Source organism: Piliocolobus tephrosceles, chromosome 15 (assembly GCF_002776525.5).
Source record: "Piliocolobus tephrosceles isolate RC106 chromosome 15, ASM277652v3, whole genome shotgun sequence".
Taxonomy (NCBI): Eukaryota; Metazoa; Chordata; class Mammalia; order Primates; family Cercopithecidae; genus Piliocolobus; species Piliocolobus tephrosceles.
In genome coordinates this window covers 33,382,052-33,401,135 of record NC_045448.1, presented here as the reverse complement: position 1 = coordinate 33,401,135, position 19,084 = coordinate 33,382,052, and the positions used below count along the sequence as shown (strand labels likewise).

The 19,084-nt window shown below is 38.6% G+C and overlaps 1 protein-coding gene across 4 annotated transcripts in view; it reads right to left on the bottom strand.

Annotated features, from left to right (window-relative positions):
• The window catches only part of LTBP1 (latent transforming growth factor beta binding protein 1), a 455,184-nt gene that overhangs the window by 23,519 nt on the left and 412,581 nt on the right, over positions 1-19,084 (bottom strand). For all 4 annotated transcript variants that reach the window (XM_023216379.2, XM_023216380.1, XM_023216381.1 and 1 more), the window contains 5 exons: positions 16,864-17,040; positions 16,102-16,188; positions 14,100-14,228; positions 13,270-13,410; positions 12,134-12,304 (listed from right to left, as the gene is read on the bottom strand). In XM_023216379.2, the coding sequence (XP_023072147.1) occupies positions 12,134-12,304; positions 13,270-13,410; positions 14,100-14,228; positions 16,102-16,188; positions 16,864-17,040 (705 nt within the window). The remainder of the gene's footprint in view (positions 1-12,133; positions 12,305-13,269; positions 13,411-14,099; positions 14,229-16,101; positions 16,189-16,863; positions 17,041-19,084) is intronic.

The following is a 19,084-nucleotide window of genomic DNA, read 5'->3' as shown; positions in this document are numbered from 1 at the left end:
CGTTCCAAATGCTTGCTGACTCACCCGTAATCCAGGGAATTGGGGTTTGGGAATGGCAGCTTGTTCCAGGACACTCCTCCAGAGTTCTGTCTTCAGCAGTTTAGCAAGAAATGAAGGAGTAAGTTTTCCCCTCTATCAGGGTATTTTTAAATTTTATTTTAACTATTCTCACTTTGAGGCAAACCATGTTTACTTTTTCTTCTGCTTTCAATGACTACAATAGGATCATAACCGGAATGTGGCTTCCTTGCCCATTGCTTTCTTTCCTTCCAGTGCACCTGCCCAAACATGGTTATTTTAAAAAAACCCACATGTTAGCGTCTAGTATTTTTCCTCTTATATACTGTCCGTGCTTTTTGTACCTGGCTTCTCTGCCATTCATTCCTGCTTATTTAGCCTCCTTCACAAATCCAGTATCTTTTCCCCAGTTTAGTAAAAGAGGCCCTGACCATCCATAAAAGCTCTGTCCTGCTGGCAGCCATTGATCTGGTAGGGAATCTCAGTGGGGTGAGCATATCCCTTTAGGAGAATGTATCTGATTCCTACGGGAGGGCATGTATAGTTGGATAAAAGGTTCTATTTGTTTTTTCTGTCTTAATGAAAATCACTGCAATGTAAGATACTGATTATAAAAACAGTACACATGAGAAAACTTGGGGTCCCCTGTTAGCACGGAAGCAAGAAGAAGGTGCTCGGCATCCTATGGTGGGCAGGGCAGACTCATTACTGCAAGGATGCAGGTACCACATCCTGGTTTTCACTGTCTCATTGCCAACTGGCAATCAGGGTCCTGAATTTCTTCACCCACTAACCTCAGCTGGCCTAACACAGTAATTCTGATACAGAAATTATGAAGTTAATTAAGCTCAGAATGTTAACACTTTCTGTGACATGTCTTAGGGTAAGGGCTTTTTTTTTTTCTTGTTATTGTATATGTGTTAGTGCCTAAGAGAATCATATAATCAGAGAACCTGATAGGCCTTGCAATTTCAACTCAAAACTGAATTTAGATTTTGGATTTTAAGTTAAATGAGGATTAGGAGAATCTTATTATTTTCAGGTTGGTAAACATTATTTAAATTTATTAGGGAATTTAATTTGCTGTGTTTCAAGTCTGGTTTACAAGATTTATAAGAGCTAATTAATTATTTATGAGGAAAATGCTTACTAGGATTGTGAGATGGAGACCGAAGTGTTCAAAATTTTAGTTAATAGAATTTATATGTAGAAATAACTTTTAAGTTTAATCTGTTCTTTGAGGCATATAAACAGTCAACAAATAAAATTGATCGTATTTTATAGAAGGTTATTGGACTTACAAATAGGATGATAAAATGTGAAAGATGAAATCAAATTCTTAGGAATATCTAGGTTTTAACATTTAAAAATTGAGTACATTGAATGTTCATTAAAACCCAACATAAATGGTCCTTTCTGTGCATAAAGCCTCTCTTTGACTTCCTAACTTACACTGCAGGAGCCTGGCCGGGCACAGGTGGAGCTTCTCTGCAAGTACACAGGGGTATTCAGGTTTGTGCAATTCCCTGAACACCCTCCTATCCCTCACTGTCTTTGATTCTTGGCTCCTTTCAAAGAGATTTCTAGCACTGGATAACCAGGGAGCGGTGCATGATAAACGTTGACTCATTTCCTAGAACTGGATTTGATTCATAATAATTGCTAACGCCTTTGGCTATGGCACATTTACTGTAGGCCAATCCTCTCCCATGCATGATCACATTTAACCCTCATGAGCATGTCAGAGCCATGCATGGATATCGAAGAAATCACCAGGATTTCAAGTGAGGAAATTAACATAAGGATCACGTTACATCAAAGAGCTACTTTGAATTTGAATTCAATAATGAATTTCATTTTGCAATCATCTTTTGATAGTAGTAGAAGTATTTTCAACCTTTCTTTGGGAGGGGTGAGAGAAAGCTTTCTAAATAAATAAAAGAGTCCTTTCTTTTTTCTTTTTTTGGGACAGAGTCTGGCTCTGTTGCCCAGGCTGGAGTGCAGTGGCACAATCTCAGCTCACTGCAACCGCTGCCTCCCAGGTTCAAGTGATTCTTCTGCTTCAGCCTCCAGAGTAGCTGGGACTACAGGCACGTGCCACCACGCCCAGGTAATTTTTGTATTTTTAGTAAAGACAGGGTTTGGCCATATTGGTCAGGCTGGTCTCGAACTCCTGACCTCATGATCCTCCCGCCTCGGCCTCCCAAAGTGCTGAGGTTACAGGTGTGAGCCACTGTGCCTGGCCAAGAGTCCTTTCAATGAGGAACAATGTAACTGGCTTACTGGCCATTTCATATAACATCCATTCAATCTAGTTCCATGGATACCAAGAGTTCAGCCCACAGAACTGGAATACTTGCCTTTTAGAAAGATACTCTCTGTGCACGCATGACAGCCACTCGATTTTGTAGGCCTTTTATATCTTTGTAGTTTGATTTTAATTTTCCATTATAAGTGACTAATGGTTACTGTTTCTTTAATTATAATGCTCAGGATCTATGACTGAAAGGATGAACGCTTTCATACTCATTGTATTAATTATCATAACCTCACAAAGAGGTCTCAACTTTGGATTAAGGAGGTTGAAGTAATGTGTCCAGTGCAATGTCACAGAGCCAGGACCAAAAGCAGAAAGAGATCCCTGGATTGCCTAAACCAAAGGCAGTGACCACTCACTATTTCACAAGCAGCGTGTTCCAAAGTGATTATTAACATTCTTTGGAAACATATTTCTTGGAAAAGCCTTTAAACCGTGACTGCTGACAAGCCTTTTGCAAGTATGGCCCAGTTACAACATTTTTTCAAGTTTAGTCCATGAGTCAAATCCCTGTCTTCCTTCACACCTCCAAGGGCATTATGAAACTTCTCGCCCTGAGATCTTTGGGAACATGTAAGAGCCATGCACGGATACGGAAGAAATCACTAGCGGAATTGTTTGAAGACATTCCAAATTCTTTACTTTTGCAAATTGATATGAATAATTGGGTAGGTTAGATATTAGGAAGGATTGAAAAATTTTCTGTCACAGCAAATGGTGAATTTATTAAATAAAGTATCATTTGCAGATTTAAAAGACATAATATTTAGGAATAAATTATACTACTTATGCATTTCATTAAATACAACTTTACACCTGTTCCAGAATTGTTTGCCTAGTACATAGTAGGCATTCAATAAATAATAAAGAACATGTAAGTAATTTAACTAAAACTGAAAACAGGTAAATTACAAATAATTTAGAGTTCATTTCCGGTCATTTACTTATCTCTTTGTATAAACTATAAGCTGTATCTAATTTATATACAGTAATAATCATTCTTCCTAGCATTATTTAAAGGAGTATGAATAATTCTGACAAATATTTTCTATTCCCTTATAGCAGTCTACATTTCTCAAAGGAAGTTGGATAAATACTGACATTGCTTTGACTCAACAGATCCTCACTAAGTGCCTATTCACATCATGCCTTTGTGCTTTATTCTTTTATTCAATAGGCATTAAACAAAAATCCATTTCTTCTTTTATCAGTCCCAGAACTAGAATTTTTGATTCAGATGTATAAATCTGTCTCTTCAAACTGCTCTCAGCAACACTGAGAGGACCATGCCTCCGTATGTTGATCAACATTCATGTTTTATTAAACTTTGTTAACATTTTTCGATTTCTTTTATGGCACCTTCTGTTTCCTTTGGGACCTGAGTTTTTAAAACCACTCTCATCTTTCTACACCAGAGTACGTAAGATTACCTGTGCTGTAGTACATTACATCGCCAATAGATGGCACTCTCCCGACACACTAGCTGTCCCATTTATCCAAGTCTTTGTTCAGTTTACTTACAATGTCTAATTACTTTAACAATTTACTTATCAGAAATCTAATTATTTTAACAATATAAAAAGACACTGGGATCCCTGGGTACTTCAGATTCAAATATTCAAATATGTATAATTTTCTTTCATTTGCAGATCAACAGATTTTGCTTTCCATGAGATAATGGTACCCTCTATCTTGATTCTTATGTACATTTTCCAGAACATTTAAGCTTATGTTATTTTTTTCAGAGGAAGTCTCGCTGTGTTGTCCAAACTGGAGTGCAGTGGCACGATCTTTGCTTACTGCAACCTCCGCCTCCCGGGTTCAAGCAATTCTTGTGCCTCAGTCTCCAGAGCAGCTGGGATTGCAGGCATGCACCACCATGCCCGGCTAATTTAGTAGAGACAGGGTTTCACCATGTTGGCCAGGCTGGTCTCAAACTCCTGACCTTAAGTGATCTGCCCACCTCTGCCTCCCAAAGTGCTGGGATTACAGGTGTGAGCCACCACGCCCGGCCATTAAGCTTATACTTCTAAGAGTAGCAAAAAATAGGCCGGGCGCCGTGGCTCAAGCCTGTAATACCAGCACTTTGGGAGGCCGAGACGGGTGGATCACGAGGTCAGGAGATTGAGACCATCCTGGCTAATACGGTGAAACTCCGTCTCTACTAAAAAATAAAAAAAAAAAAAAAAAACTAGTCGGGCGAGGTGGCAGGCACCTGTAGTCCCAGCTACTCGGGAGGCTGAGGCAGGAGAATGGCTTAAACCTGGGAGGAGGAGCTTGCAGTGAGCTGAGATCCGGCGACTGCACTCCAGCCTGGGCGACAGAGTGAGACTCCGTCTCAAAAAAAACAAAAAAAAAAAAAAAAAAAGTAGCAAAAAATAAAAACATTAAAAATTCATTTTAGATTAAGTGATAGGCATCACTAAAAGTTTTATTTACTGAGAATTATTGACTTGCCTTAGTTCATTAGTCCATTGAATATATAGTTTTTTGTTATTCCTGCCAATGTGTCTGGGGCTACAGATTTGATGACACATTGCCTCTAATTTATTATGCTCATTGTTAGCTCTAAAATCAGTTTTTCTTTTAGCACACAACGTGTGAGACAATTTTAAAATCTCAGCTTTAATTCTTCACTTTGTTACTCTTCTATTCTAAGGAGACTATTTAAGATGTGCTTTGAGATCATGGAGAGAAAGAGACTCGAGTAACACTGAAGAGGTTAGAACGCAGATTCTGGAGCCAGGGTGCCTGGATTTGAATCTTCCACTTACTGGTATATGACCACTAACAGGTAGCTTAACCTTGCTGTGCCTCAGATCCTCTGCCAGAAAAAGGAGGGACAATATTCTCCCTTATCCACTGGGGATATATTCCAAGACCCCCAGTGGATGCCTTAAACTGCAGGTAGTACTCAACCTTATATATACGATCGATTTCTATCAGATAATGGAGCTGCTACTAACTGACTAAAGGGCAAGTAGCATACACCGTATGGACAAAGGGATGGTCCGTGTGCTGGGCGGGACACCACACTACTCAGAATTGCATGCAATTTAAAACTTATGAGTTGTTTATTTTTGGAATTTTCTCCTTAATATTTTGGACCGTGGTTGACTGTGGGTAACTGAAACCAGATAAGGCGGAGGACTACTGTAACTGTATACCTAAGATGGCTTGGCAAGTTAAATCTCTCAATAGATGGAAAACGTGTTGACAGTGCCTGGCACTGTGCTATGTATATGTTAGTTATCATTTTTATTATCACTTAGATTCAGAAAAACCAAGGAACAGAAAAAATCCATATTCCAATAAACTCCATATCCAACCAAAGGCCTCAAAGTTCTGATAACTCTATGACTTTCTTCTCGCATAGCGCTAGAAATTCTCAGCAAGATCAAACAATGACCACCCTGTCTTCATTTATGAAATGGATACCGTGGCTCGTTTTTCCTGACTTGGTTTCCCAAACAGCTTTGTCTCTCAGACGCTGACATGACATCACAATAAAGACCACAAATGTGAGGATCCTCCCAAAACAGTTTAGCCACCAAAGTCATTTTAAGAGAAGCAGGATCAGCGGGTATTGTGAAAGGGGAAGGAGAAGAGAAGTCAGGGGCTGGAATGGGGCAAGGAAGGCCTCCAGCAGTCTGAATGGGGAGACGGTCAGTCCATGATACATCCATGGTGGAGGAGAAATCAGGAACTTCCTCTTAGTGCAGTCTGCGGTCTGGCCTCTAAGACTTTAGTGGAGCATTGAAATGGGATCCTAAGCAGCCCCAGCAATGTATGAATTCTACAATTAAGCAATTCTCCTTATGTAAAGCTCTCCTGACACAATCCATCACCCTCATTTCCCCTGCATGTGGTACCAATATGCAAGATGCCATGTAACTTCAGAGAACACTATTTAAGCAGCCACTCCTACCTCCTCCACCTACCAGTATTCTCAGATGTAGTTGCTGCTTTAGCAAGAATTAGTGCCCATGACCTACTGGACCAGAAGTGTGAAAGCTCGTTCTGGAGCCAAAGTTTTACTTTACACTGCACTTTAATGCTTAAAGCTGATGACAAGTGGTGCGATTTATTCCTTAAATTCCTCCAGCACTGATTCCATCAGTAACGAATTGTTCCCCAAAGCAGTACTGCACTCCTAAGGCAAATGGGATGCTTGATGTCTGACAGGCTGGGATTAGTCCTGTGCTCAGATGAAGAGATAGACAACGTGGTCCTTCTCAACGATCAAGATATCCGGGAACAGTATATTTAAAAGGTTCAATGGCAGAAACTATGAACTAACTAGTTTTAAAATTCACATATTCTTTGCTTCCCTTATGATAAATGACTACCAGCATTAACGTAGGTTTTAACAAAATAAAGTTAGATGCTATTAGATGTCTCTAGAGCTTTGCTTCCTGTTCAGAGGAAGCAGCAGCAGCAGCAGCTTGGGACTTATCAGAAATGCAGAATCCTGTGCCTCCCACCCCATCTTTTGCAAGTGAGAAACCAGCATGTTTTTTGATAAGCTCTCCCAGGTAACTGACATGCCCATTAATGTTTACAAAGCAGTGGTCTAGAACAGAAAGTCTTACATTAAGAACAATTATTTCTGCATTTGTCTACGCTTAATTTGTGTTCACATGCTATTTAGGTAACTGTGCATTTTATAAGATCCTTTGGATTTTCATTACATTTGAAAATGCATTTGATCTGAGATACCTAGTAGTAGCAGCCATACTTGTTAGTATCTTCTGAAAATGTACCATGTGTCAAACACTATTTGAAGTGTTCGTGTATTATTTAATTCTTACAACCACCCTGAAAGGCAGATATTATTTTCACATGAGAAACTGAGGTACAGAGACAGAAAATTAACAAGGTCATGGGGATAAGGAGTCGCCAAACCAGGATGCAAAGCCAGGCAACCTGGTTCTAGAGCACATGAGCTAACCTTGATGCCCTGAGGCTCCTCTTAGTTCACTCCAGTCCAGCAAACATGTGTTTGCAACAAGAGATGGTTTTGTGTAAATGTGACTACACGATCAGGTGCCAACTAAGGGAATGCCAACTAATCACAGGACCTGTGGAAAAGTTTAATTTCACTGTGTACTTCTCTCTGGATTCAGAATAGATGATCCATAAGCCTAGTTCTAGGTCTATAATTTTGGTAGTATAAAAGAAAAGTTCCCCTGTGTCTACCAAATACAAAAAATTAGCTGGGAGTGGTGGTGGGTGCCTGTAATCCCAGCTACTTGGGAGGCTGAGGCAGGAGAATCGCTTGAACCTGGGAGGCAGAGGTAGCACTGAGCTGAGATCGCATCACTGCACTTCAGCCTGGGTGAGAGCGAGACTCTGTCCAAAAAAAAAAAGAGTTTGCGTCCTTTGTAGGGACATGGATGCAGCTGGAAACCATCATTCTTAGCAAACTATCACAAGAAGAGAAAACCAAACACCGCATGTTCTCACTCATAGGTGGGAACTGAACAATGAGCTCACTTGGACTCGGGAAGGGGAACATCACACAAGGGGGCCTATCATGTGGAGGGGGGAGGGGGGAGGGATTGCATTGGGGAGTTATACCTGATATAAATGATGTATTGATGGGTGCTGACGAGTTGATGGGTGCAGCACACCAACATGGCACATATATACATATGTAACAAACCTGCACGTTATGCACATGTACCCTAGAACTTAAAGTATAATAAAAAAAAAAAAAAAAAAGGAAGTTCCTTCGGGGCTGCCTCCCTAATTCCTATACTTCAACAGATACATTTCGAAAGCAGTTTTCAACATGCATTTCCTAGAACACTGGGGTCCTTCACAGGTGCCTCCAGAGCCTAAGTAGTTGTTCTCGCCAACCAGCCCACCCAGCATTTTAATGTCAATGAATTTGTATGCTGGAGGTTAAAATTATAATACAGTTAACAAACAAACTACCATTGTTTTAAAAAGTAACAGATTGGAAAGCACTGATTTTGGTTTGGCTGACCATGTACACTAGAGATTCTTTTTGGACATTTCATCATAATAACTGTGGATATACAAACTAGAAATTGTATAGCAATGAAGCTAATCTTTTTTTTTTTTTTTTTCACTTTGGCATGTGGTATCTTTTTTCCCCGATACTCTGTATTCTTCCAAAAATATTATATAATATATACTTCTTCATATGTATTTGTTCTAATCCACTTTTTAAAATGTTTTTGAAAACTTTAGTTGAAAACTATTTATGCAATATTCTGAAATCCATATTTTCAGAATAGATTTAATATTTAGAATATTGCTACATTATTCAAATATTCATTTCTCATAACAAAATACTGGAACGTTTTTAAACCTAGTCAATTAAATAGAGTGTAAATTTTTACAGTGTTTTGGGGGAATAATTTTATCTATCTATTTGAGACAGGGTCTGGCTCTGCTGCCCAGGATGGAGTGCAGTGGTACGATCTTGGCCCACTGCAACCTCTGCCTCCTGGGCTGAAGCCATCCTCCCACCTCAGCCTCCCAAGTAGCTAGGACTAGAGGTGTGTACCACCACACTTGGCTAATTTTTGTATGTTTTGTAGAGATGGGTTTCACTGTGTTGCCCAGGCTGGTGTCAAACTCCTGACCTCAGGCAATCCATCACCTCGACCTCCCAACATGCTGGGACTTCAGGCATAAGCCATGGTGCCAGCCAGGATAATATCATAAATTTAAAATGTACACACTTAGCCTGGTATTTTCATTTGTCGAAATTTTCTTACTGAGCCATTCCTGCAGGTGCATACATGGAGGTTCACTGCAGCATTGTTTATGGGTACCTACCCAAAGGCAATGAGATCATTATATCAAAAAGATACCTGCATTTGTGTGTTCATGGCAGCACTACTCACAACAGCAAAGAGACAGAATCAACCTAAGTGTCCTTCAATGGAGGAATGGATAAAGACATTTCCTTTTGGGTAGGTACCTAGTTAGTGGGATTGCCAGGTAGTTCTATTTTTAGTTCTTTGAGAAATCTCCATACTGTTTTCCATAAAGGCTGTACTATTTTTTTTTTTTTTTTTTTTGAGATGGAGTCTCGCTCTGTTGCCCAGACTGGATGGAGTACAGTGGCACGATCTCGGCTCACTGCAACCTCCGCCTCCTGGGTTCAAGCTATTCTCCTGCCTCAGCCTCCCGAGTAGCTGGGATTACAGGTGTGCGCCACCAGGTCTGGCTAATTTTTTGTATCTTTTAGTAGAGATGGGGTTTCACCGTGTTAGCCAGTATGGTCTTGATCTCCTGACCTTGTGATCCGCCTGTCTCGGCTCCCCAAAGTGCTGTGATTACAGGCATGAGCCACCACGCCCGGCCGAAACAACGTAATTTTTAAACAATTGCATGGAATCTGTTTTATGGATGTACATGATTTATTCAGTCACCTCTTGTGCAGGGCATTTGTTTTCTTTCCTCCCCTAACCTTTCCCTGGCCCATCTTGCCCCAATCCTGATTTTCCTTTTATAAACAATGCTGCAATGAACCTCCACATATGCACCTGTAGGAATGCTTCAGTAAGAAAATTTCTTTATACATGGAATACCACTAAGAATAAGAATAAAAATACCACTAAGAACCAAGAATAAAATCGTGCATTTTGCAGCAACATGGGTGGAACTGGAGGTCACTATCCTAATTGAAATTACTCAGAAACAGAAAGTCAAATACTGAGTGTTCTCACTTATAAATGGTAGCTAAACAATGGGGACACATGGACATATGGAATGGAATAACAGACACTGGAGACTCCAAAATGTGGGAGTCTGGAAGTGGGGTAAGGGTTGAAAAATGACCTATTGGGCACAGTCTCGCTATTCGTGTTATGGGTACACTAAAAACACAGACTTTACTTACCACCTCGCAATATATGCAGGTAAGAAATCTACACTTGCACTCCTAAATATATCAATATAAAAAAATTTTAAGTTACTTTCATCAGTTTTAAGAGATCCTAGATTGTAAAATGTATCTTGATATAATAGATGTTAAAAATTGGGAAAAATACCTGTGGCCATGGTTATATATCATAATCATCAGATGACCCCGATCTCAGGGATGCTGAAGTGCAAAATATAAAGCAAAGTGTAGCTTAGATCAATGATACAGACTTCAGTTATAAACACTGTTGGATATAAATATATTAATATACAGCAATGACTAATATAAATTTATAATGATAATTAAAGTGTAGGAAAATGCTAGGATGATAAAACCCAACTGTCAAAAGTGCGTGTCTTTAAGGAGCAGAGTTCAATTGTGATGGTGTAGGTGGAGGGGAATATAACCTCTTTGACTATTTTAATACTTTAGGAGGAATACATGTGATTTGTGGAAAAAATTAGGCAATGAAAAACCACTGCATAAGTAAAAAAGATTTGAGGTAGTATAGTATTGTGAGAAAATGACTCAAAAGCCTCACTGAACTCACATTAACTTGGTGATTTCACTTTTGTCTCCCCGTGGCATCTGCTTCCAGGGCCCGAAACAACCAGTAAAGCTAGTAATTAGCCCCTTGCTCTACCTACATCCTCCCAGCCCTTGCAACAACCCAAGACAGATGTAGACGCCTCCTTTTCACAAATGAGCTGTACAGGGTGAAGTTTTTTTCCCCTGGTCATGCAGCTGCTATGGCAGTGCTGGATTCCAGACTCAGCGCCATCTGGCCCCAGACCTGCCCTCTCTCCAATTCTGGGCTGCTATCATTGCCATCTAGTGCTTTGTGTATTTGCTCTTTATCCTTGGCTATTCATTTTCTTCTTACGGGAATTCCCAATTATTTTCTCTTTCATGCTACATTGGTTTTCAGCTATTTCTAAGCTGGAAAGCTAATTTATTATATAGCTTGAAAGAAATATTCTAATTGAATTCACTAAAAATTAATGCATTTCCTCTTTTCAAGTAATTTTTCCCCTCTCGACTGTTCTGAGAATATTTTCATAATAAACTCCTTTGCTTTCTACTTGCACATGATCCTTCTACCTTTAACAAGTCAACTTTACAAAAGGATACACTGAACACTTTCGAGTGCTTTCCTTTAATGAGAAGGTGCTATGATGGTAAAAAGGGAAATTGGCAGTCAGTGCACAACTCAACGGTCACCAGACAGCCCAGCCAGGAAGCACGAAGCCAGCACCTTCCAGGCCTCCTCCAAACTGGGAGAGGGGATGAAACTGGGAGCTTAGCCTGTCTCATCTTTTCCAGTTGGCCAAAGGTTTAAACCCAGATAGATCTAGAACTTGAAAGGAAAGGAGATTTGTTGAAATATTTCTTCGATTACTTTCTAAATCCTTCCCTTTTTGTTCTAACCCATTTCTTATATCTCCATACACAGAGGTTGACGTGAAAATTTGGACTTTGACCCACAGTGATTTTCTTTCGTCTCTAATATACGTTTTGGTCTAAGTAGAAACTGTTAGGAATGAGAAGAATTGTAGTAAAAAATGAACTGCCAGGAAATAAAAATTCTAAGTCTATGCCACTGATTGCTAAGTTATGTTTCTTTGGGTCATTTATCGTTCACTGGGGAAATGGAATGAGGGCTTCAAAAATTAATGACAGGGTCGGGAGTGGAGGTAAACCAGGAGCGAAATGTTTACTCAGTCCTGCCCTACACACACACACACACACACACACACACACACACACACACAATGAAAGTAAGATATCAGGAGTGAAGGCGAAGATATGGAAGAGAAATGTCAGGATGCAAAGGAGGTGAGATGAACTTGTCCCCAAAGGCCTCCTGCAGAAGGAACTGGATATGGGCTCACCTGAATCCTTCATGGGGCAGAGGGCACACTGCATGCCCCAGGCCTCTCCATACAGACAGCAGCACTCAGTGTACGTCGTCTGCTTGCCCACAAGAGGCCGGCTACACACGTACTCATCACTCAGATGTTCCCAGCACAAATCTTGGTAGACATCAGTTTCTTCTATTTGTTCTGAAAGGGAAAACATAGTTCCATGAAAATTGCACAGTTATTCCTATTTATAAACACTGTGTTGGAAGCCAGCAAGTCTCCAAGCTTCCATCTAAGAGTGACTTCCAAGTAAAAGTCTGAATCCAGTCTGTTCTTTGAATGGATCAATTCTCTGTCATCTCCAACTGGGTGTCATTCCATCAGCTGAAATTCCACCTCCCCATCCGGTCCCAACACAATACGTCTCTCTACAGCTTCCTACTGTTATATACAATGCCCACTATTTTGCCTGTCCGTCATAAGCCTGATGGGCTTCTCACTCTTCTAATCTTCACTTTTTCATTTACTCCTGTCAAACCCTACCATTTCTTTCCACGTAACAGTTATTGAATTCACACCTTCTCATCCATTTAATCTGCCAAAGCCCTGGACCAGTGACACTTCATCCTAGAGTCTTTAATTCCTACCTTTCAACTGACTTCATCCAAAGCAGTCTCCTGAGGCGAATGATAGATGATGCCAATTATCAGCAGCTTTTTGCCAATTATCAGTAGTATCAGGGATGACAGGAGTTTCTGTCAGTGGACTTCTGGGCTCTCCACCACCTTGTTGAACTCCACCCTCTGCTCTGCTGAGCCTTATCCACTCCCACCACTCTGCTGAGCACACCTAATTATCTTTCCCTGAATTACATTTCCCTCAGCTGCCTTTGCAGGTTAGGGATGATGAACCCTCAGCCATGGAACAACCCCGCCATCTGCTCAGCCACTCCATGGTCCATACTTAATGAGTATGTCCAGGCTATTAAATCTCTTGCATACTGATGATATGCATCTTATTATTATTTCTGTAAGTATCTCATTTTAGTTATTTCAAAATACCCAAGGAATTCATTTTTTCTATTTTCCAATGGTTCACAATTTTAGTTAAAAGGAAAACCTTATGATATTTACTTGGACACAGGTTTGCATCTCCTGGAAACATACCGTTTGACTCAGCCGGTCTTATACATCTTTTTTCTGACGCATCCAGGACCATGGGGTGAGTACAGAAGCAGTTGTAAGAGCCCTCTGTATTAACACACTGGCCATCAATACAACTACTGGGGTCTTGACATTCATCCATATCTTAAGAGAAAAAAAAATTACTAAAGAAAATCAGCCATCAGTTGTACCTCATACACTTACCAAACTTTACACATTGCTCTATTTAGCCCAGATTCCAGGGGCTGCCACTTTTAATTAACCACACATTATCATCCAAAAGAGAGTGGCTCTGACTATAAAAATGTAAGCTGCTCAGACTGAAAAACAACATTGCTGCTGCTGCTGACATTAAATAAGGAAAGAAAACATCGATGAACAGGATATGCTTAGACATTTAAGATAAAATGGCTCCTTATGATAACTTGTAAAATTATTGCCTTTTGCTATGTTTTTCTGCCTAGTATATATGGTTTTCTGCTTAAGCATTAAAGTCTGGGTCAGTATTTAAAATGGCTCTCACTTGCACAGTATGAGTGATGAAACAGGAGGTGCCACAGACCAAAAGAACACTTCAGTTATACCAGTGGCCTGAATTGTAATTCCACAGTGAATATTAACTCTTTGTTTGAAATACATTCAAACAGTAGAATGGAGGTGGTTTTTTTTTTTTTTTTCTTAAATTGTGGTTAAGAAAAAGATCCCTAAAACATTTACACATCTTTTCAACATATGATTTAGATTCAAGGAAATTGTTTTTACTACATAGCATAGTTATTTTTTCCATCTGTATATTTTCACAGTACACCATACTATATCCCCTTAAAGCTTACCAAAGCACTGCAGTTTCACGGGATCGTAGTATGTCCCTTGCTTACAGTAGCATTCATACCCAGGCCGAGTGTTCAAACAGAAACCATTTTTGCAGATTTCTTGTCCAAAAAGTAGGCATTCATCTGCATCTATTGGGAAAAAATTGAGAAATACAAAAAGGAGTTAGGTTTGATCTTTCAATTAAAAAGAGTATAACCAGATTTGGGGCTTTAAGTTAGATATTATAATATTTATATTCCAAAGAATCCTACAGAAACAGCAATATAATATTCTTAAAGTAAGGCCTAATTGGCAGGCATAAAAACATAAACAGATGTAGTTTGTCTGTGATATTTGAGAAGCAATGGCCAAACCATTATTGGAGAAGTGTATTTGTAAATATGGTTTCTGAGACGCTACCTCATATTTGATGAAATGGTCTATGGTTCCATAGTGGCATCAACAGAAGGATATATACCTTTTAAGAAACGTGTTCTATAATGTATATTCTGGCCCATTCACTAGTTGAGATGTAGAAAGTTTCCAAGAAGGTTTGGTGGAACTTGAATGCAAGTCTTTCTTGATAAAAGAAAGCACAATTTGCTAAGGGGGTTAGCAGACCCATTCCCCCATAGAATTAACAGTTTGCTATCTCAGTTTACTCAGCGATAAATTAGAGACAATAGGAACATCTACCTAGTAAGAGTGGAAGGATGAAATGAGATAATCCATGGCTAGGACTCAGTATATACTCTAGCATAAGCAGATACTCAAAAGTGTTATCTGTTGCTTTTACTGCTATTATTAGCATTAGTTCTAGCATTTTAGAGCTAATGTCATCTATTCCTCATTTTACAACCTGAAGACTCCATAGAGGATTTGCTTAAAGTTACACAGATAGAAAATGGCAAAGCCAAGCCTAGAACATATGGCTGGTTGGATCTGTATCCAATCTTCCAACCATTAACAGCACTGCTAAAATAGGAAGAGGAGGAATTTATTTTCATATAAAAGAGAAGATGAATTTATGGTGAAATCAGAGCTCTGTACCTTAATATGAAGGGAGATTTAACTACATCCCTGCAAAAACACAGTAATGTATATTTGTGAATTTGGAAACCATTCAACACGTATTATAAACCAAGTCTCATTATTTAATTGGACCAAATCATAGATGTATTTAAAAAAACACAAATGGAATTTCTTATCCAGCTACTGAATTATACCATATTATTCAAACACTAGTTTTCCAAAAATTGACAATAAAAATGATTTTATAGTCTGTTTCCCAGCTACTTAGCAGTCTTCAGTATTAAAGTATAAAGGAAAAAAATAACTTTGTATATAAAAGATAATATCTCTATCATGAAAATGTCAAAAGTGAGTGGTTAATGAGGAAATATTCAAACATGTGGATATTCACCAAAATTAAAAGGCTGCACATTTATTTTAGAATTACATAATAGTAGCATTAAATATATAAAACGTGTCTACTCTGGTTGTCTTCTCTTCCATTTCTCATTATGAACTTGTGGCCACTGGTAAAAGGCCCCACAACAGTAGGATAAAGTCTAAAAATACAAGAACCTTAGCTTTGTTGATGACCATAAAGACAAATAGTGGTCAAATTTATATGATCATAATTTATATGATTTCTATTAAGCATCTAGAATAAAATAATATATTTAGTAAATATGTACTAGGTACAGAATTTGTTAAGTACTTTCAGATACATTATCTTATTTAATCCTTATCATAACCTTTGAGAAATTATTCCTATCTCAGGGATGAAGAGATAGAAACTCAGAAGTTCACCTCCCAATGTCTACTTCCCAGCATCATACAGTTTGTGTTCTGACTCCAAGTCCATGGGGACTTTCTTTTAATGGTAGAATTAAGGACTTTGTAATCCGTTTTCAAGACTAAAAAGAACTCTAATTCTGTGAAACCCAAGCCATGCGTTCACTTGAGTATCTCACACATACACAATGTGTTGAAAATTTGTTTCCACTTGATTCTGACCTTTATAGTTCTCACCACCAGCTTCGGAAGAGGATTCTCCAGCAGGCACAAAACCTTTCCCTTTGGGACACATTTCAGTGAACTCAGCTGATTTCAGAAGAGACAAAACCAAAAAAAAGAAATAAGTTGAAAAGAAAAAAAAAAAGAATCAACATCTTCCATGAATGCATGTTTCAAGTTCAGTTTTGCTTTCTCAGACTCGGTAACTTAAAGGCAATTCCAGCAAATAAATTTAGTACAATCTCAAAAAAATTATGGATTAAGTGCAAAGAAATCTAATGACTTCATAGATTTTCTTACACTTTTTAATTAAAAAAACCTCCAAGTTCACTTATATTTTCTTACTCATGCTTTACTTGATATTATAACTATTATTTTTCCATGACTGTGATGTCTAGTTTCTTAAAGGTTTAATAAGAATCAATTACACAAAATCTTAGCTTCAATACACAAACTTTAGTTACGAATAATGCTGTATCATTATTAGCAGCAAAGACTGATTTTAATTTTAAAGTGGAATAAAACTGAATTAACTTTCTGCCAAAATATCACACAGAACCTGAGTGTCAGTACACTCTGATGAAGAGAAGTTCAAGGATTCATATTAAGATGGGATGTGGGTGCTGGATCTAGCGCTGAATGAAACTCACTATGTGGTAAGTCGCCTTGAGTTGGCTGTGGGAGTGAGTGTCATCATTTCAAAGCCCAGGGACACCATATGACCAAACACAAGTGTGACTCGACCACTCAGCAGATTCTTACCAGTTCCCAAGACCGGGCAGGGGAAGATTTCACAGTTATCTCCCCATCCCGCACCCGATGTACAGCAGCATTCTTGTTTCGTGACATTGGGGGCCAACACATTATCACAGAGACTGGCGTCATTGAGATTATAGTAGCATTCTTTCTTTTCTTCTTTGGGTTGATCTACATCTAAATCTAAATGGAGCAGAGAAGGTAAAGAGTGACAATAGGACACATCAGAACTACCTAACACAACTCGTAGAGAATGCAATGGGTGAAAGAGTGACCGTGTCAATAGCATTTGCTTTATAGAAAATGCTTTCCACTTTCAGTGTCAGACTCTTCCACTTTGAGATAAAAATGCACTTGAATCCTGAGTTTTGGTGGAATTCTAACATACCCCAAGAGTGTAAATCTGTCAAAACCATTTCCTTTTACGTGAACCAATTATTTTATTATTGTAGATTTGGCTGTGAGTAGAGTTTCCATATCTGCTTTTCTTGCCAAACATAGGGCCATTTGTTACTGAGCTATAACACCTACTTAAATCAATAAAAATTTTCCCCAACACTTGACCAGGGGTCTGAGCCCACACATAATATTTAACCCTTAGGTAGTTATTTGAATCAACCATGCTCCCAATCTCTTCTGAAGACTGCACAGAAGAAGATAACTAGGAAAATACTGCTGTAACCTGGAGCCTATTAAATAACCTTTCATCACTGAAAATCTAACTACTTAAATTGTTGCAAATATATGACTTTGAATGAAATAATGAGTGCCAGCTAAGCCCCAGGGTAGAATTTCAAATCTGGGTTCTAGTCCCAGCTCAAGTGCATCCTAGAGGAAAACATATTCTAACAGATTCAGCTTAACCCTCTGTGTGATAAAACACGAACGAGATGATATGAAAGAATACAAACGATAAGAACAAAATCCACCCACTTTCAGATAAGGAAACAGATTGAATTCGATCAGATATGAAGTCTTTGAACAAGTCTGTGCTTTTAAAAAATGATCACTATTTTGTGACTAGACTTGGAAAGTAGTCACACCCCTTCTCTCCTGTATGCTATAGAGTTCAAATTACTGCCTATGATCCAGTTTGAATTTATTAACTGTTTTTATTTAATGCGACATCAAATAAGAAGCTGACTACTGTCATAATAATTACTTAGATTAATTCTAATGAAATATTGTCACTAGAACTCTACTACTTCCAGATTCTTGGACTCAAACTGTAAGGTCAAAAGGAAGACATTTACTGGTGAGGGTAAGAGTTTAATGTCCGCACATTACCTTTGTTTTGAAGTTAGTAGATAATTATATGAGCAGGGAAATTAAATAAATTATTTTTGCAATATCTTCCTATATGTTTATTTTGGCAGGGCCTAGTTGACAGTGGGAATTTTACTAATATATTAAATAGTAAATGTGTTTCTAAAATATAAACTCACAAAATTCTATCAGAAAAGCTACTGCCCTTTCTTTCCTCTTCTGGCATTAAAAGCAAGCAAAGCAGCAAACAAACCTTGGAAATATACACTCCTCTCAGAACACAGAGTATCAGTGAGACTATAAAGATCTCTCATCTAGTTGATTCTGGCCAATTCTCTGATTATTTTGTCTTTGACAGATTTCAGCTTGGACAGTAAGTTAGCATTAACAGCTGATGACAAATGTAAACCTAGAACAAGTGTCCAGGAAAAAACTCAAATGCTGATTTCTATGCAGCAGTTTATGAAGTGGTTTTAAATCATTTCCTCGTGTGTGAAATTGGGTAAAACCTGCCACCTTCCTCATCTGGTCTAGCTTGCTTCAAGTGTGGAGAGGACTGAAATTCACTTTGTGCACTCTTAACGGAAAGCATCTTCGTTAGAAGGGCCTTCGAGCTCTTAGACATGGAATTACTTGGGAAAACCAAGAGTACGTATTTTAAATTGTTACTAAATCAATTATGAACCCTACAGAAAATTTTATAATCTCTCCCTCAACACAGTGAATAAATTGTCAGCCTGTTACTACTACCAGTTCTGCTCAATTATTTTCTTCAGCTGGTCCAAAGATGTAGCTAGCTATTAATAAATAATAGTGAGAAATACAAATCAAAAAAGCAACAGGGTTTTGGTAATCAGGTTTATTCTACAGTTTGTGCTAAAAGAAGGCTCAATTTTTTTCCCCTCATTTTTTTCCTCACCCTTTATACTTACAAAGTTGTAAGTATGTCATGGTGTTTATT